General features: G+C 44.0%; 1 protein-coding gene across 1 annotated transcript in view; it reads left to right on the top strand.

Annotated features, from left to right (window-relative positions):
* Nucleotides 1-26,204, top strand: part of SUFU (suppressor of fused homolog (Drosophila)) — a gene marked incomplete at its 3' end in the record, with an annotated part of 69,155 nt that extends 42,951 nt beyond the window's left edge. The window contains exons 3-9 of the mRNA XM_008938812.1: nucleotides 2,629-2,771; nucleotides 5,301-5,386; nucleotides 7,212-7,284; nucleotides 12,001-12,154; nucleotides 13,625-13,736; nucleotides 24,450-24,584; nucleotides 26,066-26,204. Coding sequence (XP_008937060.1) covers nucleotides 2,629-2,771; nucleotides 5,301-5,386; nucleotides 7,212-7,284; nucleotides 12,001-12,154; nucleotides 13,625-13,736; nucleotides 24,450-24,584; nucleotides 26,066-26,204 — 842 coding nt within the window. The remainder of the gene's footprint in view (nucleotides 1-2,628; nucleotides 2,772-5,300; nucleotides 5,387-7,211; nucleotides 7,285-12,000; nucleotides 12,155-13,624; nucleotides 13,737-24,449; nucleotides 24,585-26,065) is intronic.
* Between the last annotated feature and the right edge of the window lie 248 nt (nucleotides 26,205-26,452).

Raw genomic sequence — 26,452 nt, forward strand, 5'->3', positions numbered from 1 at the left:
AGAGGTTTTATTTCAGCTTCATGTTATTTGGAGAATTTTTTGTGTATGATTTAATGGAGTAGTCAGTGTGAATTTTCATAGGCATGCAAGGGAGAGGAAGATTTTCTAAGTGTCCAGTGTTCACATGAAGATAAACAGGTGGGTTTCCAGCAGAGACATTTGCATTTGAAAACCTGCTCTAAACGGGCTGGGCTTTCCCAGAAGCAGCAGCACCAGCAATGAAATGCAGCGATCGATCAGCATAGAATTGTGTGAGCATTTGATGGGCAAAATGTTGTGGTATAAAGACAGGGCACAAGAATAAGCCTTTTGTGGCTTTGTTTCATTCCTGAAAACTGTGACTGAGAGGCTTTTATCATTTAAAAAAAAAAAATTAATCAGCCACGTTTTGGCTAACCTGGAAAACAGCACAAGATCCTTTGCAAGATTTTAAGTGCTATTTCTTTAATCCAATTTTGATACTAAAAAAAATAATGTTTTTAATTACTGTCTGCTTACATTTCCCCAAGTCTAGAAGTAAAGTAATATCTGAACCACTCCTTTCAGTCTCAGAGCTGAAAGCGTGTACTTTAGTGTACATAACGACAAACTCTATCCCAACAGCTTGCGTTTGCTATGTTTTCTTTCTTTCCTAACTTTAACTAAGGAAAACATTCCCTTACTTATCACAACACTTCTGTTACGTGCCTCATTTTTCAGGCCAAGTTCCTTATGGTATTTGGAGTTTATTTTAATTCTTAATAAAATGAGCTGTCCAAGAAATTAATTTGAGAAAACATAGCTTATGTTCAAACATACACCAATGGGGACACCTGGTGGAGAAACTACGAGTTGCCCAGGAGACCCTGCATTAAACCCACCAGCGGTGGGTGAGCAGGAGGTAGCTCGTCGAGGAGATGACTGAGAGTGTTTTCAACCACAGCCACTGGGAGATGACTCTCATTAGGTCACCTTCCTGCTGCTGGCGGCTCTCTCGGAGCATTCTGCACTTGCTGGTGGCCAAGCGTACGTGGACACGGTTGTGGTGGTGCTGATACATAGTGAGGGGTGTGCAAGCCCCTGATTCCTCAGTGTTTGTTGTTTTTTGTCACTGGAGACAAAGCTGCAGTTACTGGCAGGTGCTCCTTCTCTTGCCGCTGCAGAAACTGCCGTATTCAAGAGTTCTCAGATAAGCCGTACAGATAGATAACATACATTTAAGAGATGTCCTATTGACATATTTGGAAGGTGATGTGGGAAAGTTAGGTGAAGATCAAGGACTACATCTGGAGAGAGGAGAACACTCTTCTGAATTGAATCCTGCTCTATATATATTATATGAGATGCTTCAGTCTTGACAGACAACTCAAGTTTAACCATTAACATTTTCTAGTCTACAGTTAAGTCCTAGTCTTCCTCCAGTACATGGGGCCTCCCTTCCTACTCTCCTGTAAGCGTGGCCTTGGGAGAGACCATGGTTTGATCAGGGAGAGGGATGCTGTGCTTGCCACTGACTTTGGAAGCAGGCAGGCAGTACTCAGTTCATCTCTGGGGCAGTACACCTGGGTCCCAGGACAGAACACGGATGCCATGCTGTTTATTTGTATGTGCTATAAAAGCTGTACCTGGAGTGGGACAAGCCCAAGACTCAAGGACAAGGCAGTTGCCTAGGCAGCGTTATTGCATGCATGCTCCAGAAACTGTGCAAATGGAGTATGCTTTAACTGCTGTGAAAATAGTCATGGTTGGCTTTTTCACTTGTAGCTTACTCAGAGAGCCAGTGTTCGCCTTTCCTGTGATGGGGCAGCAACATACAGATGGGTTCTGGTGTGCCTTCTGGCAAGCAGCGGCTGTGGAACATGGGATTATCTGGGGTTTTGTCTTTCTGAGTAGTAGAGGAGGGAGAGAAAGGAATGCTTACAGTCATGAAGAAAGAAGGACAATTTCTGGCTCCTTGTTTTGATGCAGTCTGTTCTGACGCAGAGTGAAATTCTGACACAGAAAGAAACATACTGGTCTTCTTATTGTTTGGGAAAGAAGGAACATGTTAATTATAATTCTGCACCAGAGCCACCAGACAATTGGGAGAGAAAGTGACTTTGACTTAAAACATCACATGATGGGCAGCAGACTGTGGATTTTTATTAGCTATAACAGAGTATTATTTGTGTTTAATTCACATTTCAGAGTCCTTTCTCTGTGGCAAATCCGAGCAGCCAATTAAGCATGAATTTCCATCCCATAATCATCCAGCATGTCCTGCTGACTCTGTGCCCCATCACAAAGTAAGACAAATAGTAAATGAGAGGCAAGCTAATTTTACTTGTTGACATTTCTGTGTTGGAATTAATATCAAAGCAGGACACAATTTTTTGTTTGCCACAGGACTCAGGAGTGGGCAATTTAAAGTCAGTGCTTGAATTCCAGTGAGTGAGTGAAACGCCCTCCCCACTTCAGGTGCTTCAGATCACTTGGAGGCTCAGCAGAGCTGGCTGGAGGCAGTCAACACGAATAGCCACCAGTGACTGTCCTGATCCAGACCAGGGGTCCCTGACTGACAATGGTCACAAGTAGATGCCACAGAAGGAATATTCTGCTAGATTTTATGGACTAAATATTTATGATTTTTTTTATTATTATTTTTTTCAGAAAACACCTTCTGCAGTGGTGACCATGTATCATGGCACAGCCCTTTGGACAACAGTGAATCTAGAATCCAGCATATGTTACTGACAGAAGACCCTCAGATGCAGCCTGTGCACACTCCTTTTGGGGTTGTTACTTTCCTACAGGTACGGCCCAGCAGCAATGGCTCTCACTGTCACCTCTTGGAAGTGGAACTTGGCTAACATTACATTTCATTTAGCTTTGATAAGTCAGATGCATATTATCCTGTCTTCCACGTCTCCTCCTTATTTGATTACTCTGAATCTAATCTTGAGTGGTTACTCTGGAGGTATCCAGCAGACATTCTACCAGGATTGAGCAATAGCATGCTTGGTTCTCAAGACAGAGGTCTACCTGGTGTAAAGAATATTTACACCCCAAAACAGACTTGTGTTGTTTTGGTGTTGAATATTACATTACTGCTTTGACGTTTCAAACATGAACATAGAGGAAAAAAAAACTTAGCAAAGCACTTATAAAAGGTAATGGAGAGCTAAATTCAAATTTATTCTATGGCAGTATTGATAAGTGATCTACTGGTTTGAGTTCAGGAAAAGAAGAGTTTGGAGCAGGGCTCTAGAGTTGCTTTAGTGTTATTTAATTACAGAAATATAGCTTGCAGTGTTATTGCAAAGGTTCTTTAGAGGCTAAGTGAGTTTTCATGTATTGCTTCACTGTTTTAAGAAAGGTTTGGGTTTGCTTTGCAAAAGAAGCATTTTTAAAATCTCTTGTGATTTAAATCTACTATTCAGTGAAAGGAGCTTCCTTGGCCAAACAGGTTTGCTTACTTTCCCAAAGTCTTCATTCTCAGTGATGTTTCTTAGATATGAGCTGCTTTGGATATTTTTGAATTGCATGTGGAGTTATTAACCTTTTAGAAGAGCTGGCATCGTCTATGCCAACTGCTGTTTTCTCCCTGCTCTGTAGAAAAGCTCCCATCCTGTGGGAAAATGCAAGTGTCTGTATTTTACAATTTAAGGTTCAAGTTGTTCCCATTTGTCCTTGGCTGTAGTTGCCGCATGTGAGGGGGATCTCCATTACCACAGACCTGCACAAGGCAACTGTTCTGTAAAGTCTTTGCTCAGTTTTCTCAGGTGCCCCAAAGTCTGTGTTTTATCATCAAGAAAGAGGTGGTTGTAGGATTAATCAGTGAAAGGTGAGTTGTGGGACCTGGAAGGAGAGACAGAAAGCCAAGCTAAGCAGGGTGATTCCTGGCTGCCTCCCCAGTTAGTGCTGCATTAGTCTGTATCTCTTCTTTAGTGCCCAGCTGTCCTGGATCAAAAGATGGTCAGCTTGTTCCATCCTGAGGCTCTTGGCCTCTAATCTTCCACAACACATACAGTTGAGTTGTTTTTCCCCTTTATTTGATGCTTGTTGTTATGGATTTATTTTGACCCATGAGGATAAATGATTACAAAACAAAAAGAATGAACACAAAATAATTTCCTGTTTAGAGTCTTGCTGTTTGTGTGTAATTAGTGAGTGAAGGCCCAGGGAGGGGTGTCCTGAAGCGGGGGTGATTCAGGCTGTTAATGGAGGAAGCCTGGGAGATGGGTGGGGATGAAATGCATCTCCAAGGGATGGGTTGTGACAGAGCGAGCTCTGCAAGGGGCAGGAGAGGTAGGTTGTGCAGAACTGGCTGTGTGCTGATGTAGATGATTTTCCACACAGATCTCTATCAGTACAGATACATGATTCCAGCAAAAGACACACCATGCACTTCTGCTTGCTGCTCTTCAGAACTTAGTTTTTCTGATAAAACATCACTTGAACAGATTGTGACCGAAAATTCACTGTCATTGGAAAAGACTTAGATTATCAAGGAAGAAAATAGAAGACCATGGCTAAAATAATTTTTCATCTGAAAGAGTGAATCATTGTGCTCAAAGGTACAAGCCAGTGTCTGATGGATCAGGAGTAAACTGCCTTCTTCTATCAGCTGAAGGGTGTTTCACCCCTTCGTTTGAAGTGGCTGATCTCAGCTGCTGTGAGGGACATCTGGTGTTGCTCAGTGTGGCAGCTCCCATCCTGAAAAGCAAATGCATCCTGCCTTACACAGGAAGGCAGAAGTCTGCAATCGCCTGCAGTGACACGTGGATTATGTGATGTGTAAGCAGCTTTACTCTATGGTGCCAAATAAGACATAACCGGTCAGCAAACTGATTTGGTCAAGGATTTATAAGGACTAAAACACTGTCTTGTGGCAGGGAGTCCCACCTCTGCTGGAAACTGCTGGTGCAGTATTGCATTTGCCTCTAGCAGCTGGCTGACGCAGCAGTGGTTTGCATGTGCTCAGACCCTAACCTGCCCTGTCTTGTGTGGACTAGATTGAAAAGTGAGAACAGACTAGTGGATCTTTGGTAAATCCTGATTTGTCACCAGAATCTCCTCATAATTAAGTTCAAACACACCATGCAAGTTTAAGTGTTACATGACCATGGCATTTCACATGGTTAGTGCAGAGAGAGGGCATAAGGAATCGCAGAGTTCTTTTGCTGTCTCGGGCTCCACTTGTCCTCACTCATCTAGTTAGTTTAAAGAAGTGGTGCTTCTTTCTGTCTGCACTGTTGGATCCAACACCATGTGGTACATTTTTTCTACAGGTCTTGCACAGTTCTTATTGAGTTTAGTATCTCTCTTTTCATTTATTCCAGATTGTTGGGGTTTGTACCGAGGAACTGCATGCAGCTCAGCAATGGAACGGGCAAGGGATCTTGGAACTGCTTCGGACTGTGCCAGTGTAAGTGCTCGTATAGCCCATATAGGGGAGCATTCCCCTGGAGATCAATTCAGTTGTTTATTTTTATTAACAGTCTTTAACTCGTTGATGGAACTTACTTAATCCTGTGCTGTAGCAAGAGATGGGAATTCATTGCAAATCTGTTCTCACGCACAGACGCTTACATGGCAAATTAATGCATATGGAAGTCCACATGTTCAGGGTGAAACAGAACGAGGTCTTGAAAGCTTCATTTCCTCCCTCTTACGCCTGCAGCATTTTCTCATTCATTCTTCCTGAGAGAGCTGGGATAATTGTTACTGGTGACCTCTCTGTACAGTTCAAAAGAAAGGAAGGAGAGGGTCTTACAATGCCTAGCAAAGCTTGGGTACTGTCTGACAGTGAGAAAATCATTCTCAAACCAGCCGCACTTTTGGTGGGCCAGTTTGCAACAGGAGTGTTCCTGCAAGTGAAGTTCATTGTTATTCCTCCCATGGCAAAATGAGATGTCCTTGGGTTAAGAACAAGATAGTGTTTAAATGTTAAATGATATGATGATGCTTTGTTTGCTGCCAGGTTGCAGCTAAACTCTTTTGGCTTACAGGCATTTTGTTTAAATATTTTTTTCATACATTTGACAATAAACACTGCCTGCAGCTCCCTTGGCTCCTCTAAATCAACACAGAGATAGCACCCCTCTCCTTAGTCTGTTCTCATGCTGGTTTTTGGCTTTTGTGCTGCAGTACAAGCACCTTTCCAACAATAAAATGAAACCCAAATGTGCATGATTCAAAGGCAAAGCTGCAAACTACTAAGCCACTGATGTAGAGTCAGGGTGAAAGTTTCTTGCATCCCAGTGAGGAACTGAAACAGGTCACACGTCTGCAGTTAATAATTAACAGCTTCCAAAGTGATGTGAAAAATAGTGGCTATCAATGCACTGATAAAGCTATAAAGTATTAACTTATTGCTCCCACTCCACATGCTTTAAGAGACTGTAACACAGACAAGGCCAGAGGAGGGGGCTTTTGACCACAATAAAAAAGTATCTGATGAAAAAAGAGAAAATTTTTATGGCAATTCCAAAAGACTTCAGCTGTTACTTCAGATGAAAAGCACCATCTAAGGCTGACCTCTGCATTCTGCCTGTGTTGTGACCCAAAGTCAAGTCTCCCAAATAGTACATCTTCATGGGAATCTGTTTTCTATCACCTTCGTTGGGAAACATCTTGCCCCTTCCAACTTTTATTGCTAATGAAAACAAAGACTTCCCTGAACCATCTGAGTATTTGGCCACTAAGTACCAACTGGGCAAAACATCTATTGTGAGGATATTTATTAGAGCAGAAAGCTTTCTATGGTACTGAACAAGACTGCCAATCTCAGAAAAAAGTACAGTCCCTTTGGGACCCTGCTGCGTCTTTACATGTGTAATACAAGTATAAATCTTGACCCCATGCCTTGCCCATCTTTCTTTGACCTAGGCTGCACTGGACTTCTCAGTCCCATTTCAGTAAACCTGTAAGATTAGCACCCAGTTCAGTCTTGTCCAAGTAAGTGGGTCCACACAGGGGATAGCCTGTGTCAGTCCTGACTGTTTGGCAAGGCTTGGCAGTGCCAGACACTAGGCAGATAACAACTAGGTCGTGGAGGGCTTTCGTTATCTGTTTGGGAAATGTAAAAAACAAATGTGTGCTAGGGTGTGTGTACACCACATACAGGGGCTTCTAGGCTTGCTTTAAACTCTATCTTGTGCTTCCTTCCAGTACAGGTCCACTCTGAGGACTCTTGTCGGGGAGTATGAGCTGAAGTCCATGTTTGGTTCATTACCTTTCTTTCTTTGTAGAGCTGGAGGCCCCTGGTTGATAACGGATATGCGAAGAGGAGAGACGATATTCGAGATTGACCCACATCTGCAAGTATGTCTTCAGTTTATAAATGTCATGTCTTTCGTAGTAGGGAGAATTGGTTTAATGCTGTGAACTAGCTCTGTTATGTTCTGTAAAGCTGCTGTGATCTTCTCAGTGTTTGCAATAATCCTGAAAGTCTTAAGAGACTCCCTCTGCCCTCTCAGAGGTGCTTCAAGAGTGCACATGTCCAAGCCCCAGCTGGATGGCAGCTCTAGGAAGAAAGTTAAAGGGAGACCAGGAAAACTATCTCATATATGAGATGAATTTTTGAAAGGAGGAAAACAGAAGATAAAAGAACATAGAACAATACAAGGTTTAAAGAAGATAGATCAGGAAGTTCTTCCTTTGTTTTATATGCAGGTATAAGGGAGGTATAACATGCAGAAAACGTGGAACCAATTAAAGTAATATTTTTTCACAGCAAGTGTGAAAATGTAGCTCATTCATGTAGGGTGTTACTTGAGGCCAAGTAGTTGGTATGGTCTGAGAATGGGAAGCCAAAAGTATCTCCTTTGGTTATTAATAATCCTTGCACAAAGATATATTAAACCTTCTTCTTTAGACTTCAAGTTAATTTCAGAAATTTAATGATCAGAATTGGACCTCCACAGGGGAATTACCATCCTGTGGACTACTGCTGATCCGTGCGTTTGAGAGATAGTTCTGCACCCCTTCAGCAGAGTTATGGTACAGAGTACCTGAGTCCCAGGCAGGTTCAGTGTGGTGCTGACCTTGTTTCACTCAATCACTATTTGCCTCTAATGGAGAGCTTATGGCTTAGCCTGGCAGGGCACGTGCATATGTGCACGTTTTGTACAGGCTGCTGCGTTTACTCACGAGCTGCGTGTCTGCATCTGATTACCCTCAGTTGCCTCACAGCATCTTTTATTTTGAAAAACTAAGAACAAAACCAAATTCTGCTTTTACTGTTTTTAAGGATTTGTTCATCTAAAATAACCCCAGCCCAAGAGACACAAAAATGTTCCACAAATGTCCCACGATGTGGGAGCTAATACAACTGCAAGTCCCATAAAGTTTTTAGGCTCTTCAGAATTTTGTCCTCTCCCCTCCTGGAGGGTGTTTCTGTTCTTTGCACACTGGTGATTGTTAACGATAGCAGTGTTTTCTTCAATTTACTGTAAATGAAAAGTAGCTCAGCTTACTGGAATCTGAGTCAGCCAAGGCAAGTTAAGGCAAATAAAGAGTACCTCTGCCTCAGTGTGTCCTGCTGCTGAAAGCTGCTATGTCTGTGGTGTTTCCGGACTTCTTCCCATTGAAGACATTCCTGTTTCTGTTCTCTCTTGCCCTTGCAGTAGTGTGTATGTGCAGGTGCGTGTGCGCGTTTGTGCCTCCTTCCTGCTCTGCTGCTGCAGCCCTTGGGGATTCACAGGGCAAAACCTGCTGCTGTGGCACCGAGTCCTGCAAAGAGCCTTTCAGCACAGAGAACTGGCCTGTGCCGCGCTGCTCCCAGCCACGTCGTGTGCCACTTGCTCTGATGAGTGGGGAGAGGATGAAGTGTCACTGGGTTGGCATTTTCTTGGTGGTGGTACAGGGTGTGTGAGCACTGAAGGGCAGCAGTGGAGATAGGTGCAGCAGGAGGGAGGGAGGGAGGAAGGGAGCAAGCGGAGAAAACAACTTTCCTGTAAGCAGCAAGCATGTTGCCTGCCTGGGAAGAGGGCAGAGTTGTTTTGAAGCGGTGTTGTCTCTTGTGGGAATTGGCTAAGGCTTAAACCCAGCCCTGGCAGCAGTGACTGTACTTTCTACTCGAAGTCACTGAGAATGGATCCCAACTAAGATGTCATCCCAGGATGTCGGCAATTAATGCTGTGGTGATGCTGGCTGTCTTCTGTCCAGCCAGCCTTCCCTGTAGGCCATTTACATTCCCCTGACAGCACTGTCAAACAATCCCTGTTGGTCCCCAGCTCTGTACTGATTCTCAGTGCTTTGCTTCTGTTGTAACAGATATCTCAGAAGAGAATAAAGCTGATTTGAATTTCCTGAGTTGTGGTTGCTGCTCTGCGGGTCACACTGCAGTGTTCTGGCTCCTTTAGAAAGAGATCAATGACTTACAAGAGCCTCAAAGCATCCCTCCCACACACTGAAAGGAAAATGGAACAGAAACATCTTTTCTTTGAGGAAGGAAAAAGCTGAATCTCCTTTGCCTTGGGCTCCTCCAACCTCCTGGTCAGGCTGCCCTTTCGAGGGAGGGAGGACAGACCCTCAGCTCAGACACATCTTTGATGGCTAAAGATAGGGTGAAGCTGTGCATTGCCCCAGCTAAGAGTCTGCAGTGGTTAAGGTTTTTCTGTGTTTCTTTTCTCTTCGGCATCAGTTCTTGCCAACATTATAAAACAGGCGTGCAACTTAGGCTCCCTTAGGCCAGCTCTTTTCCATCAGGCCCCCTTGATCTCCAAGGGATTCCAACAGACCAGCACTTCTTCCCCTGAGGAAGTACTCTGCAAACCAGCTTCCTCTGCAAACCAGCTGAGATGCAGATGACGAGTCCCTTTCCCCCTCCCCAAGGCTCTGTGTGCTCTCCAGAGGCCCTGACCGTGTCTGTGAGTGGGGCCCAGGCTGCAGGGATGGTGGAGCACATCCCACCAGAGTCTGCTCAATGGAGTCCTCAGGGCCCTCTGGGCTCATTTGCTCCCTGCTTGAGGGCAAGTTTGGTTGCTCTCCCAAGCTTCCCCATTCATTGGAGTGAAAAAGAACTGTGCTGACAAGTTAAACCTCCCCGTGCCAACCAATTTGGGTCCTCACAGAGACCCACAGAGGTCTTCCAAAGGAGCCACATGCTAAATCTCACTTAAGAATTGTTTGCATATGTAGGATCGGATGTATTTTTATTTCTTTTTCCACAACTTCTATTTCTGGGTGAAACAACTAATTTTGTGTTTAGGATATAACAAAAGAAAATCCCAACAGATTTATTATTTCTCAGTTTTTCCTATTACGTTTTCATAGGAGCCAGTTACCCCTGACGCCAGAGAAAGATCCCAATGAGGAGCAGTCTTTCAAGGAGAGGGGTAGAAGGAAGGAAGTTTCTTGAGTGCTTAAATTTAAGTCAGGACTGCTCTTATCCTGCCACCAGCCACAGGCTTCTGCCTCCACTCTCGAGCCAAAGAGCCAGTTTATGGAGGTGATCAGTTGAAAAGAAAGAATGCATTGGCTTAAGGGAAGGGCTAGGAGCATATGGAGGAGGGTGGTACCGCAGCCACTGCGAATTACATCAGTTTAAACCTCTGTGCAACCACACCCTGAGTGCTTGTGCTTATCTTTGAGCTGCTCAAATCCTCTTGAGTGATCACAAGAACGGCAACGCTTTTTCTAGGGTGCAGCATGCACAGCTGGGCGAGGGGAGGAACGTATGTGGGCTTTAATCTGGAAACTGCTTCTGAGGGAACAGATTTTTCAAAGTGCAGGATGCTCCCAGGGTCTCTTGACTCTAGTGGCAAGGTCGAATTGGAGGGTAGCAACAATGAGTGGAGATGTCCGCTCTCATTGTGTGTAACATGGCTCTGCTCCTTCCTCAAATCTTCAAAAGTTTCTTGTCCCACAATAAGTGGGACTTATCGCCTATTCTGTGGTCACCCAGGTGTATGCACTGAGATGGAGATCTTGCTGCTGCCACTGAGTGGTCACCAGAAGTGACACCACTTCAAAAGAGGGGAAAACAAGCCTGGTTGATGTAGTGCCAGAGGAAAGGTGACAGCAGTGAGAGCAGCCGGTCCTCAGTGTAGCTCAGCCCTGAGTTTGTTCGGCTCAACATTACCACCTTGTGGGATGTAGGTGGAAATTCAGACTATTGCCAGTTCCCGTAGCAGGTAGGTGTCCTCTGGAAGTTTTAGCTGTGGTTTAGGGCAACCTTGCAGGCAACAGATGCCACATGACCTTGAGCAGATGTGCGGGGTCTGAGAGCATCCAGCTGTTTGTGGTTGGTGTGCGACACCTTCCGAGACCCAGACAGTAGTTATGTGCTTGAAAAGTCCGACTTGCAAAGGAGGGAGTTTGTGTATTTTGCTGATAGAGCTATGCAAAAGCTTTGATGTTGAGAACAGACCTGTGTCTCCTTGTGCATTTGTCCTTCACTGAACATCTCAGCACACTGAAAAGCAGTGGTTGTCTGGGCAGTTTACAGATGATGAACTTTTGCAAATGACAAGTGTCTCTGTGAGCTGGTTTCATTGTGGGAATCCTTGGAAAGCTTGGAAGGAGAACTTAAGTTTAGTTCTTCAGGGGTTTATTGTCATTGATATGAAATAGGTGGACTGCCAAGCTGTGCTTTGTACAGGAGTGTGTAATGTAGTGTCATAAATACTTAGAGCTGGTGTACAGCAGAGCTAACACTGAAAGAAGTAACCCTGCAATCCCAGGCTATTGTTTTCCACCTCTTTCCCCACTTTGTGCCTGCCAGGCCCATTCAGTGAAGCCATGGGGATGGGGTAGGAGTTCATACCAACTTGCTATGGAAAAGGTTTGTTCCAGTTCAGACTAGCTTCCTGCATTTGGCTCAATGTGCAGTCACTGTTTGCTGCTGCATTTGGCTCAATGTGCAGTTACTGTTTGCTGATACATCAAAGCATGGGGGCCAGAGAGTGGAAACTGGCCATGAAGCAGGGGAGAGTATGCAGGAGCTGCTGAAGGTTGGGTTGAGCTAGGGTGGGTTCTAGCTCAGCTTCAAGTCACGCCCAAAAAAGTTTTGGGGTTTTGGATCTTTTCAAGCAGGAGAGAGTCGACAAAGGGATTGAGACAGATGGCTCAAACCTGAGTGGAGTGAGTGCCAAATGTGCCTGGGATGATCTCAGCCGGCCCCCGGAGGATGATGAAGACAGCAGGAGCATTTGCATTGGGACCCAGCCACGGCGGCTCTCTGGGAAAGGTGAGACACCCTGGGCTCAGTCGCTGTTGTCACCTGTCACCTTGTTTTCTGTTGAACCTGGGCAGTGGGCTGAGTCACACAGCATCCTGGGGTCCATAACAAACACCACTGTTTCTGGGAAGCTCAGTACGTCTTAGGGGAGCAAAATAAATTTTGGTGTGGCCCCTTTGAGGAAGGCAGGAAAGAGGAAAATAGATCTTTGCCTTGTTTTGTCTAAATATTTCTTTCAGTTTTTAGGCTGTTTGTAATTGAAACCTGCAAAGTTAAACTGAGCACTGTGTGAAACCAGGACTGTAAACACCTGCAAGTAGAAGCAACCACGTTTTCCCAGGCCGTGTTTCCTTACTAACATTGTCACTTTTTGGGTAGCAAGTTGGACTGATGCTGCATGTTGCTGTAGCTGGACTCAAGTGATACTTGTAAATACGGAACTCTGGAAAGAAGAAATAAAATATGGTGGAGTTCCCCTTTGCAGTGAGATGCCATCTCGGGGTACAGATGTCATAGCTGTCACACATGCTTGAAATTATGCACGTTACCCTTCAAATGGATGAAGCAATGTAAAATTTGAGGGCTTGAGATTTCCTGGAATTAACAGTGGTTTCCACAGGAATTGTATCTTACTTACTTTTAAGTCCATTGTTAAAAAAAATATTTAAATGCATATAGGATTCCTTCTGGCTTCTGTGTAAATATTTTGAACTGTACTGGGTCTAATGGGTATACATGGTGGTATATGTGTATCCTTCAAAAGACTTTGAGATAATTTGGATTTTTTTTGTTTGTTTTTGTGCCTGGCTGCCACATTTCTCAAATAAAGATGAAGAAATTTCTAAGAAAGGATAGGAAACCATCCTATTAAAATATTTAGCCATTAGACATTATAGAAAAAATGAAAAAGTAGAAAGGACTGCATCTGAACTGCATAATTTGCAGTTTATTTTCAAATGTGAGCTTAAGGCTAAAGGTTGCCTTGCATAAAATTCCTTTCTTTTGTGAGTCTTGTAAATTAATCAACGGATTTGCAAAGCCAATTGCAAACATGCAGGAACCTCCTTGCAAATTCCTGTTATGCCCAGTGGGAGAAATGACTTGCAGCACAAGGGCTGTAAGTGTCAGGAGGTTCTGTGAGAGCTGCAGAAACAGCAAACACCTCATTTATGAAATGATACAAAAATACTCAGAATTTCCTCATCGGGAGGGCTCAGCACCAAAGGTTCCAGCTCTCCTTCCCTGCCATGACATCACAGCCCAGACCAAGAGAATTCAGGCTGACTTTATAAAGTGAAACAACTCCTAAGGTGCAGGAAAAGCTGTTACAAATTCACCCGTAGAATCTTGTTTTCTTTCTGAAGGTGAACAGTTTAGATGAAACACAGCACAGAAACAGGCCTTTAAAAGAAAAATCTCCTTGTGTCTATGATGTTTCTGGGGACTCTAAATCATGTTTAAAAAAAATTCTCTTTGCAGATACGGAGCAAATCAGGGAGACTTTGCGGAGAGGGCTTGAGATTAACAGCAAACCTGTTCTACCTCCAATAAATGCACAAAGACAGAATGGGTTGAACCATGACCGAGCGCCGTAAGTTTCACCGTGACACTCCGAGGGTTGGAGGAGGGAGGCTAAAGAGCTCAGCCTGGAAAACAAAGTGAAAGCTGGGTGGGAAAAGACTTGGCAAAGGGAGAAGAAAGATAGTAGCAAATACTTGCAAAGGGAGAATATAGAGGGAGAAAAGTTGTTCAGGTTGGGTTAATGGGCTAGTGCTCAGGAGGGCAGATTTTGAGAGGAGTTTTAGACAAACCTTACCAATGCAGAGTGACTCTGTGTTCTGTTGAACCTGCTTCTCACAATGTACAGTGTTTGAGATGAGGCTGGAGATCTGTAAAATGTATTGTGGCAAACAGTGCTATGGTATCCAAAGAGCTAAGTGGCATAGAAGAGCATTTGCTGATGGTTTTGCCTGAGTATTTTGTTTTCAAGTTCATAATTACAAACCTTTTGGTTAAAACATTGATTTTTTTTTTCCAAGTGACTTTGATCTTCCTTTGCTTGAGCAGGCAGGTACTGGCAATAATTACATGCCAATACCACCCTGGTCTCTAATAGCCTGTAGGCTAACAGGTGATTTAAGTGGGACTACATGGACCTGTAGATCTCTCCTCATTTGTAACATTTGTCTTCAATGAATCTATAGGTAATTACCTGTGATTTCAAGCCATCTGCAGCATCTGTACTTCTGTTTTTTTGGCCTTCTCCCCTTCCCCTCTTAGGCTTATTTCAGCAACTAGTAAAATGTCTTACTGCCAGTTTTAATGTTTTCATCAAATTATACAGAAAGGCATGTATATTTGCTGCACTGTTAAATCTTGATATTTCCTTTGGCTTCCTAGTCTCTGATGAACATTTGTGCTTTCTTTTTCTAAAAGTGAAGATCATAATGAAATCAGCTCTTTCCCATAGTGCCAGGCAGGGACAGCATCCCACTCTGTTTCAATTCCCATTTCTTGATTCAAGCATTTCGTGCAAAAAATATTTCTTATACTTGGTTAAGACCCTGATGTCCTTTCCTATTCTGTTTTGTGGGTGACTTCTGATTTGCCTTACATATGAATGTTTCTCAGTTGCCCAGTCCTCTAGGGGAACTACTACGTCAGTTGCTGATGCTGGGTACTAATCAGTAACATGAGATATTGGTGCTTATATATAAGAAATAATTTCCAGTGGCTTTATTATTGCTTTAAGAATACTTTTGCTATATAATAATTATATGGAGCCAGATTCTGACCTGACTCAGATTTTGAGTAGTACTTCCTTGCCTCAGCATTGGTCCTATTGGAACATTTGGTTGGTCCCATTGGCCCTACCAAAATAAAATTATACCATCTGATTTGCAGGAATCACATCCAGCCTTGGAAGGCTCAAAAGTATTGAGCAGGATTTCTCACAGATGGCCTCCTTCATGAATCTGCACAGCCAGTAAAAGCTCTTGGTTTGCAGTGGTTGGGGACAACCAGTAACATTTGGGGAGTGCATCAGGTCAGGGAGGCAGCTGATGGGTAAGCCTTAATGCTGGGAGGCAGCTGTTGCTTAGATAAGAAAGCTTTATGTTTTTCAGGGTAAGATAAACAGAGAGACACTCAAGACAGGGTGGCAAAAGGTTAGCAGAGGTCTCAGATGAAGCACACAAATATTTACCTGGGTTTTTAACTGTTTTCAGACAGAGGAAGGCAGGTCAAATTCAGAGCCTCATATATGTGACTGTGGTCTTTGTTGCAACTCTACCTGGAGCAGCTGCACACCCACCCTACCTAGAGCCTGAGTGATAGGAATGGCTCGTTCCCAGTGCTTGCCTCCTAGAAGATCAATACATTTCTCTGAGGTCTGTGGTTACCACTGTGGAGACTGGTAGCTGGCCTGTTTCTGCATAACAGCAGTTCAGTTAAGGAAAGAGAGCTGTCAGGTCTGTGTCTTGCTGCCAGTGGTTGCTCTGGTCATAGTATCTGAGGGATGGGGGAGATCTCCTCAGCTTACACCAGCAGTGTGTCCTAGCACTTTCTTCCTCCATCTTACTGACTGCTTTGAGAGGAGTTTGGAAAAGGTCTTTTTCTACTTGTGGAGTGGCTTCTCTTCTCCAGTTTAGGTAGCAGATACAGTGGGACCATGCTGAGAAGAGTATTTTGTACTGGAAAGCAGTGTTTACTCACAACTTCTAAATAGTGCTTAAATCAGACCTGATGATTACCTTTACTGTGGCTAAAACTTATCAGTCAACATATTTTCCAGCAGAGTGTGGTACAGACGAAGCAGAAGAGGGAGACCTTATTAGGTCTCAGCCTTTCTTAATACACTGTCTCAGCATGTCTTACACGTTTGAGTAAAGTTAGTTTCTCAACGTGCCGTTAGGCACAAGAGCATGATCTGGAGACTCTAGTTCTACAGCTGCTGCAGAGGCATGTATCAGTGTTCAGGTTTTGCATGTAGTACTATATCTGGATCCATGTTCCCCATGGGTACCTGCAGTAGCAAAGGCTGAGACACAAAAGGCACAAAACACACTGCAGATACAGTCATTTCAGAAGCCTTACAAGCACCTGAGATGAAGGACAACTCTGCACATATATCTTGTCCTTCTGGTGTGACCCCTGCTTGGGCCTGGTAGGGCTGGGACTCAGCTCTGTCCTTCACTGTAAATCTTGTGTCATCAAAGGCAAGTCATTTAGCTATTGAGCTTCAGTTCTGAATCTATAAAATGGGACTAATAGCAATGTCATCTTCTCGAGGCACCACAAGGATAAATATGTTAACGATTACGAGGTGCTGGCTGATGGGAAGCAGGCTTGTGTGTAATCATATCCTACACTGTACACACCAGACCATAAAATATCAAATCCGTGGTTTGTTGCAAGGGTCCTGTGAATAACTGGTGTATTGGAGGCTCCTTGGGAACGTGAAAGAAATGCTCTGTTGGGGCATGGCAGATTGTTCCAAATCTACTTTCCATAGGGAGCGCTGCAGAACCCCAGGCTGTCAAATTTGCACCCAGCTGACATTAGGATGTTGAAGTCTGACACAGACTCTAATGGCTTCGTGCAGAAAAGGAATGTGCTGTTTATTTATCATGGATTTCTAGCCACCAACAGCTTTTCTAGTAGCTTTCTTCCCTTTCTTTTATCCTAACTCTACCACCCACACACAATAATCTATCAGGATTTAAAGCAGACAACCTGTTCTGCATTCAGCTTCACAAAATAGTACCAGAAGCACTCAAACTTTTGAATATTTATTTGTATAAAATGTGGAGGATCCAGATTCCACACAGATTTCCCTGCCTTTGTGCAGCTACAGTTTTCAGTGCTTATGCAAAAGCCTTGCATTGTTCGGTTGCAGATAGTGCTTGATTCAGTGTCCTGGCTCCAGCAAAGCACATACTTACATGTTAAGCATGTATATTACCAGTTGCTCACTGTCCCAGAGTCCTAAAAAAAGAAGTTCCTTTGAGAAAAAGCTGTTTTCTGTCAAAACCCTGTTGGGCAGCTGTAGTACTTTGATTCATTAGTGTTATTACTGTAGACTGTGTAGCCCTTTTTCTCCTAAGGATATGAATAAAAGCACTCTTAATGCTTAAAACTGTACCGGACATCTGTTTCTCAAAATGACTGTTAGCTCAGTTCATAAGCAGCCATTAAATCCGTTCTTACGCATTAAACAAAAGAACATGTAAATTAATCTTTGGAAACATGACTAATCATTTTGACCATAGGTAACATAATACTCTTGATTACTGCTTAGAAAAATGAGGCGTGTATGTACTTTACAGTGGCACATTATTTCTTTCTTAGGACCCACCAGCTTAGTAGATTCTGCTCAGACAAACAAAGGCAAGACTCACAGTCTCCTGAACCATGCAGATTCACTCCTGTTGGAAATGGTGAGCTGTTAGCCATAGGGAACGTTTAGATGTCAGACTAAACACTGCTGCTGTTAAGGCCTCAGTGGACTAGAAGCTCCAAATGTCAAAGTTCAGTGACACTTGTGGAGTCTTGCTTCATTTGCTATTTAATTTCTTGAGATAACAAGTTCTGGGACCGAGTCTTTAATTGTCCTTGCAATTAGCTCTATGCTTTCCTGTGAAGTAGGTAGGTAGTATCTCCACTTTACAGATGAGGACAGAGGAGTTAATTTGCCACAGTTGCAGTGAGGGGAAGGGTTGGATAAGGGAATTCTTGACCTTTTCCACCCCTCAAGGGTCCCCTTGATCATGCAGTGTTGCTGAAAGTGATGTTTTTCTGCCCCTTGGCTGACTCGGACCATTCTACTGCTCCTGTGAGCTGAGCCCTGGAGTAGAAACCTAGGGCTAGCATGCTGCATTACTGGACATGCTTAAGTTACATTTATCAGTAATTGCTACATTTTGCTGTGCCAGGACTCAAGTAATGCCCGCACACATTCCCAGTATCTGAAGGAGAGGCTCGAGTAGTGGAAAAAGGTCTCCCAAGGCTATATGACTTCAGCAAGGCTTTTGCAGTGTCTCTGCTTTTCATTGCTCTCCCCCTTCTCAAGAAGGGTAAAGCGGTGTGAAGGGTAAAACATGCCTGATTTCCATGTTTCTGTATGGGATTTTCCAGATAGCTGTGTGTGCACTGGTCCTCTCATGCACCACGGTCGTTTGTGCAGGGACCCACAGTGGATGCCCCCAGAGACCTCAAATCCCATCTGTGCTCCATTTCCAGGCAGCAAGAAAGGCTGAGTCTAGGGAAACCTGAACATACAGTAGCTCCGCGCCCATGTGCTAATTCCATCCAGCCCTGAACAGTTTCCTGCTGTGCGGGGAAATGAAGGCAGGTTCCTGGGAAACAGAGCAGGGAACAACCCTCTGGCAGGTGGGACTGAGAGGACGGTCCTGACTGTGATCTGGTGCACTCAGAGCATCTCAGGCTGTTGTCCTTCCCTTGTGGGAAGGGGGAGGAGTTGTGTCACTCCAAAAGACCTTCCAGAATAACCCCAGACTATCAACGGTGTGCCAGGTTTGGAGCACATGAGGAACAGTGGCACCACTTGCAGGACTGGAGTCCACGGCCCGTATAGTTCCTCTGACTTGGTAAACAGGACATGCTGATTTCTCCTTTCAGTGAGTAACATTGGATTAATGCACATTAACAAGCTCCATCTGAACAGCATTTCTGAGGAGGCTCTGACAGCAACATCAAGATGTAGGATTTGTTTCGAGGCGAGTCTGCACTTTGCTTCTCCCAGTTGCACTGGGTTTTCATTGCTGCTTTACTTGGGTGGAGGGGAGACATTGTCTGTGTGGCTGGTTTCCTGTCTTCAGTTCTCGGAGGCAAACTTTTACATAAAGGGGAGCATTTCAGCATTCTCTGAAACTATCTAGTTCTGGCTAGACTTTCCAATTCTGCAACCGCTAAGCAGTAAGTTTCCAATCCAGTCCTGCTTATTTAGGCATGCTCTCTCATCAAGACACCATTCGGTGGTGTCTTGCTTGACTGAGGAATGCTGAATGGGGGAGGCAATATACTTTAGGGAGTGTCTCTCAGCATGAGGCTGAGTGCTGGGTGACAAGCTTGCAAACTAGAAAAGCAAATGTCTGGAAAACCAGTGTCAGTAGAAGTGCAGAGCGGTCACCATGCTCACAATTTGAACTTCTGCATAGCTTTCCCCATCTAAGAATCCACAAGTGCTTTGCAAACATTGACTTAATCCTTGCAGCACCCCTACGTGGAAAAAATGTCTCAGTTTTACAGACAGGGAACCTGAAGCATAAAAGTGTTGTTTGACTCTGCCCATGAGTCTGCAGGGTGCCAGTGGCACAGCCTAAATCTCTCAATCCCAGTTCAGCTGCAGGTCTGGAACAGTCTGGCCCCTGCAAGCACTGACCATAGTTATTGTGCAGCTTTCCAAAGGGATATGTGAGTGGTAAAAAGACTGTTGCCAGTGGCATTATCCTAGGAGCTCTTCTATGCCAGGAAATGCGCACTGAACATCTTGACCATCTGGTTTGACCAGGATGACGAGCAGCCAGGTCTGAGCACTTGAGCTAGCTTGGTCTCAGTGTGAACACAGCAGGAGCTGCGTAACCACGTCTTCCCCAATTCTGCACTTGCCTCTGTGTGTCTGTGACGTGTGCCATAGCTCTGCGTGCCAAGATGCTTAGGGCTCTTTCCCACAACTGCTCGTTTGCCCTTCAGGGGAAACTGTGGGAAAGACACTGGAAGATTGCCGGCACTTAAGTGATCTTTGACCATATCTTCGTTAGGGAGTGAGGAGGTTTGAAATAGCCACAGTTGGGAAGGGAAAAAAAGGAGGGGGAGAGAAAGGGGGGGAAAAGATAGTGATCCAGCCTTTCTGTCCCAGCTGTGTAAGCTTGTGCAAATGGTTTGCGTTTGCTACCTCGTGGTGCTGGGTTTTGTACTGAGGAAGCAAGGAGTGGTGACCGTCACAGGTTAGTGATGCAGTGGGCACCCGCTCCTACAAAGAGCTCCTTCCATGGCCAGCTTCCAACAGTGTGTCCTTTGTGATTTCAATACCTGTGAGAGCAGCAAAATTATGCTCCATGCCAACGACAGAGCTTGGGAGGCAACTGAGACCTCTTTCTGTGGCAGATCCATGAGATCAAGTGCTCTGATCAGAACACAAATGCAAGAACAAATAAACCTTTCTGAATCCAATCAACCTGGTTATTCTTGAATTCCATAAATTAACTGCCAGTAGTGTTGCCTGAGAAGAGGTTGCTACAAACATGACTTATAAAGGGGGGACATCCCAACTTTGTGCAACCCATTGATTGCATTGGCGATTTTCCAGGATCCCCACAGGCTGCTGCTAATTGGCATAAAACTAAGCAGGTTGCAGCCACCCTCATCTTTAATACAAAGAGATGGCCCCCAGGAGACTACAGGTTTCAGTGTGTGGCTGCTCACACTGAGAGGGAGCACAGCACGCTGGGACGTGTAGTCTCCTTGGGCCCTTTCTCTGTGTTGGCAGAGAGCTGGGGAAGCTGCAGGCTGCCTTGGACATCTTTGTGACAGTTTGACCACACCTCTCTCTCTCTCAAAAAAAAAAAAAAAAAAAAGCTTTGATTAAGTTCATGGACTGTTAATGAGATTTAAAAAGGAAAAAAAACCCAAACAAATATAGTTTCCTCCCTCTCTCCTCCACCCAGAAGCAGACTACTGAAACCAAAGCTGGAAAAAATAGTTGAAAGACAGCTAAAGTCACCTTGGTAACTGCAGCAATACACTTGCCCAGAACAGGAGACATCAAACCCAACTACAAACAGCTTTAAAGAAACAAAAAGAATGTAATCATCTGAAGAATTAATCTGACAACTGCCCACGTTTACACCTCCCACAAGCTCCCAATCAGAGGGAAATGCGCTTTAATCTCCTCCAACTCCCTCCAGTTTCACAAAACATGAGATATGCTGTGCTTAAACTGGGGCATTTCCGGCATGCTGCTTCCATTTAAATCTACAGCCTTTCCTAATGCAGCAGCTCTGACTTTTGCAAGCTTGTTTTTTCTGGACACTGAGAAACATGATTTTTTTGTGTGTGTGGGTTGGATGAAGTATTAAATCTGGAATAGGCAAATTTTGCAACATTTTACGTGATAGTCAGCTAGATCTTAGTCATAACAAGTAAAAATCCACTGGCTTTTGCTGCTGATTTATTTGGTGATGGGGTGGGGGAAGCAAAGGCTTACAAGTAACTGACAGTCATAAACCCAGGGATGTTAGTGTTAGAAAGCAAACTTTTTCTACATTTTCTTCTGAGGCTGAAAACTACAAGCTGTGGATGGCAATGTGTGTTATGACGTGAACTTTTTATTAATAACAACCTAGAAGTCTTGCTGACCCCTCATCTGGGCCATCACCCTTTGGAAGGGTCAGCACAAGGATTTCCATTCCCAAAGAGAGAATTCTAATGGATCTTGCCAAGTCCCTTTGTCATGAAACATGTTGCAGAGTCTGAGAGTGATGGCACTGTGGCCTCTTGATGTGTTATGTGCAGTCCACAACACACAACTTTTGTTTTGAAAGGTATAGCTTAGATAGAAGGTTATTTGATTTCTGCTATTGGAGTTTTGCCCTTAACTTTAAATAGCTGAAATTGTGTGAGCTTCACTAAAGTGAAACAACAAACACAGAGACTGTGACTGTTTTGGAAAAGTTTTGTGAAAAGGATTAATAATTTCATGTCATTCAAAGTTTTAACTACCATTTTGCTTCACTCCTTCACCTTTTTGACAGAAGGGCTGGTTACTTATTAATGTGAAGTCATAATTATTGACAGCCTTAAAGTCATGACAGTTCCGTTTGATAGTTATACATTAGTCAACATCTTCTCTTGAGCATGTAATGACAAACAGCGTTTGCTGTTTTTAATAAGACTTAGAAAGCTTTGCCCCTTGCCTCCAGAATATTGTCGTCATTCCTATTATTGCATTAGCAACCGGAGGCTGTTTCCCCTCCGGACTGCGGCCCCATTGTGCTGGCAGCTGTACTGCCTAGCACGGTGGAAACCTAAAACCCATCTTCAGCTCAGGGGGCTTGGAGCCCAGGGGCATGGGGAACTGTCCTGCGGCTGTCTGGCCTTCTGAAGCAGGAACCTACAGCAGCGATTGCCTGGGAGGCTGCGTTACGGACGCACCCGGCGCACTTCAGGCAGGCCAGGTGAGAAGGGCACAGCCTCTGTCTGTGGCAGTAATGTTTCTGTAAAGCTACTGATCTGCTCCAGGGTGGGTAAACTCTGCAAACGCGTTTAAGGAGTGCAAGCTCATGACCCTCTCGAAAATCATGCGTTGCTAATGGCTGAACCTTTTGGCAGGGATTGATAAATGAATGATTGGAAACCCTAGACCGCAGGCTGACTTTCCCACAGCTCACTGTGTATATAAGATCTGATAAGGAAGTTGGGGCAAAGCTTAGCTTAAGGTCAACTGATCATTAATCAACTCTAACTGCACTTCGCAGGTAATCAGCCTGCAAAATGCTGGCCCACTCCACTCTTTGAAGACCCCACCTAGAAAGAGCTGTAAAATGTTTGTTGAAGTAGATTAAACACAGCTTTAAGTGCTGCCTATAGACTATGAAGTAAGTTGTGTCTTTTTTTTCAGGGTAAACCCACCAGACTGACACTCTGCTGTCAGTCCATCAGCCCACCCTGTGCATAAGCTGTATCCTGACCTACTGTGTCCTTGTTGGGTCCGTTATTGCTTTTGCCTGTTGATAAGGCAGAATGTGGGACACATTTTACAGTTGTTATCTTGCAGCGAGCCGAGCTGCTCTGATTTGTTTTCCTGCACGTCTCTGACCTGGCCATGCAGAGTATTTGCAGGGAGGTACTTCCTGCAAATCAGAGTTTAACTTGTATCCTCATTTCAGAGTGGACATCTCAGCAGGCTAGGTGAAAGGCTTACCTGGGAGTGCATGACCTGGCAGTAGCAATAAGCTGTTCTGCTTTGGTATCCACGCTGAACTGCGTTGTTCTGTGTGCGGTGGATAGGAGTAATTTTGGGACAGCACCCAAATGTAAAATCAAGTAGATGTGTGATCTAAGTCAGCTTGTGAGGGTCAAGCTGTTTCTTTACAATCATTTCCAGATGATTGTAGGTGATTTCACTTGGGTGGATGAAGGGTCCAGTCTTGTTTTAACACTGTTCCCAAATGGAGCCACAGCCTTGTTTGGCTCTTGGTCTGTCTGGCACGATGGAACCACACTGCAGTGTGCTATCTCTCAATTCACTCCTGCTTTCCCTGTATCCCTGCTCTGGTGATTCTGTACCGTAGAAACTATCTTAACAAAATTTTACCTCCTTTTAAGTTCACATAGAATGCCAGGTGACAAGAACATAAATCACTTTATCGGACACATCACATCAGTCCACATCATCTGCAAAAATTGTAAACACACACACATACCCCCCCCCCTTTATTATTTGTTCTAGACTATCAATTCAGGGATCATGCTGATGCTCTTTGAACATATAAAGTGTTTATGGTCAAGTATTTTGAGATATACTGGTTTGATTATCTGGAGGATTCTGTCTGGCAAAGTTCCTAATCATGTAACAACATAACCTTTAGTCGCAGCTTTACAATATGCTGATCTTGCAGAAATGAATTAATAAGAAAGCAAAGCTGCATTGTCTTAAAGCAGCCTCACTTACAAGGGAAAACAATCTGTGGATGTTCTACTCATCACAGGCAGCGTCCATCTTTTTGCTGTTGTACTTGATGTTGGATGTGGAAGCAGAGGGTTCTTAAAAACCTTTTGGTTGAACTGTGGAAAAAAATAGTCCAGAGACAATTGTAGGGATGGTTCAGACATCAAAGATGGTCAAGCAAGGGCACAGGGGACTGGACAACTCTTTCCTGAAGGCCACTGCCAAAAAATCCTGAAGATAAAGCAAAAGCAGGAGGGAGGACACACCTGGTATGAGTACATACATCCTTCCAAGCCATTTTATAGTGGTTTGGGGTTTTGAAGGGTGTAGTTTTGCTCCAATACTTTCTTGAAATTTTATTCATTGTATGCTGGGAAGGGATGCACCATGCGTGTGCACCAGTTCAGATTCTAAGTCATCAAATCAAGGTGAAGAGCTGCAAGGTGGGACTCATAATGAGGGAGGCTGTGTGTCTGTATGAGTGATGAAAACTCAGATGTGTCTTCATAACTGTGCTCCTGTGTCCCTCAATATTGACAGAATCACTCTAAAACATGGCAGAAACTGCATACAGCACTGGGATCCTAAATATGTGCATTTTATCCCTTCCCTTAGAAGCCGTAAGGACAGTTTAGAAAGCGAGAGCTCAGCAGCTATCATTCCTCATGAGCTGATCCGCACCAGACAGCTGGAGAGCGTGCACCTGAAATTTAACCAGGAGTCCGGAGCTATCATTCCCCTCTGTCTAAGGTGAGTGAAGCCATCCTCCGCCTCAGCTTGTGCTAACACGCCACTTTTGCCTTGTGGCATTGTTTCACCATACAGACATGCATGCAATGGGTCTTTAAAGGCCAGAGCTGAGATATTTTGCCAAAACACATTAGAAACAGATGATTTTTTGCATGTGCGTTCATCGTGGTAAGATTGTTTCTCATTCGTTTTATGTCCTCCAGTGTATTTTGAGTTCTGAAATAAGGCAGGGTTCGTATAGGCATTTTTTTTATTAGTCTAGTGCTGGCAACTCTATGATAGAGAAAGGATGTTTTATTGTATTCCATCAAAGAAAACTCTTAAGCTGTTAATTCTGGCTTATGGACTCAGACACAAGTGTTCGTGTAAAGCCTGTTTGCAGTCAGTTTACATGTGCAGGTGTTTTTTTAGACAAATTATGTCAAAAGGAATGAAACTTTTTGTGCACACTCTACACGTTGTCCTTTGAAGGTTCAGGCTGTGCATGCCACCATGAGACTTTTCTAGGTTTCCACAATTTCAGTCAGTGCTATTTTTAAAATTAGTTGTGGCAAATGTAATAAGTTTATCTCAACATAAAGATGAACTGTGGGATAGAGACAAATGATTGCAGGTGACTGAGTTACTTTAGCTTAATGAGTTACATGTCTGTAGTATCAGAGTTATCAACAGCAGGTGCACACTTGCCTACGCCTGTTGAGAAACCAATGGGATAGTTAACAGAAATATTTTATTTTACATCATAAATGCGTCAACAGTCTGTCCTGATCAGTTACCACAGCTCAGCAGTAACTCATCAAGCAGCTGTGACTCTGTTAGGTGCTATGTATCTTACCTGAAGTTTTCCCTTTTGCAAGTTGGAAGCCATGCATGCGTGTGACACATGCTCTGTGCCTAAGTACCAGAGCCATGATTTTCCCTGTGGAAAGCATCGAATTAAAAAAGCAGCAGTGATAACATAGGTGGTCACATATGTATATTTTCTAGGCATTTGCATAAGTAATACAGGTTACATTTGTCAAGTACCAGGGCAATGGATTACTAGATATCGTCACAGCAGGTAAGTTTGGCCCCACCAATGAGCCTGCTTAGAAGTGTATTTTCACATTCTCACACAGTGTGCAGTCTGGATTGTCTTATGCAGTTTTCATCTTACTGGAAGACTGACAGTCCCCTGCCCTTACATACATTGGCACCTCGTCACGGGGATAGGCATGCAGTGGGATTTAGATTTAGATTCTAGTTCTGTGCAGGGCCCTGAGATTAAAGGGGAGATGGGGGCAGGAACTCCCTGCCTCAGAAGGAAGCTTGTGACCTGCTTTGTGGAGCAATTCGTTCCTATGTTCCTGAAAAATTTGATAGTTGCTTCCTTCAGTATGGATTGCCATGCTGATGGCAGAAGCTATAGTGATATATATTTACCATTCTACTGAATGTTGTTCACACCCTCTCAATTCACATGCCTATGTTTTATTCCCCAGGGGGAGGCTCTTACATGGACGGCACTTTACATATAAAAGTATTACAGGGGATACAGCAATCACGTTTGTATCAACAGGAGTGGAAGGAGCCTTTGCTACAGAAGAGCACCCCTATGCAGCACATGGACCTTGGTTACAAGTGAGAGAGCCTCCTTCCTTTTTCTCCCCCTTCATCCTTTACTGTGTCCTAAACAACCTGCTAAGGTCTTATGTGGTTTAGAAGCGTAACAAACCTGTATTTTCTGTGGCAACATCTCTCCTAGCTCTCGCATAGTATTTTCAGTAATTATGGACTCAAAAAAATGATGTTAAACTCTTACAATTTATATTAATGGAATTAAAATTGATAAGGGGTGGCCGGAAAGTTCAAAAATGATCTGTGAATGC

Source organism: Merops nubicus, unplaced genomic scaffold (assembly GCF_000691845.1).
Source record: "Merops nubicus isolate BGI_N331 unplaced genomic scaffold, ASM69184v1 scaffold18874, whole genome shotgun sequence".
Taxonomy (NCBI): Eukaryota; Metazoa; Chordata; class Aves; order Coraciiformes; family Meropidae; genus Merops; species Merops nubicus.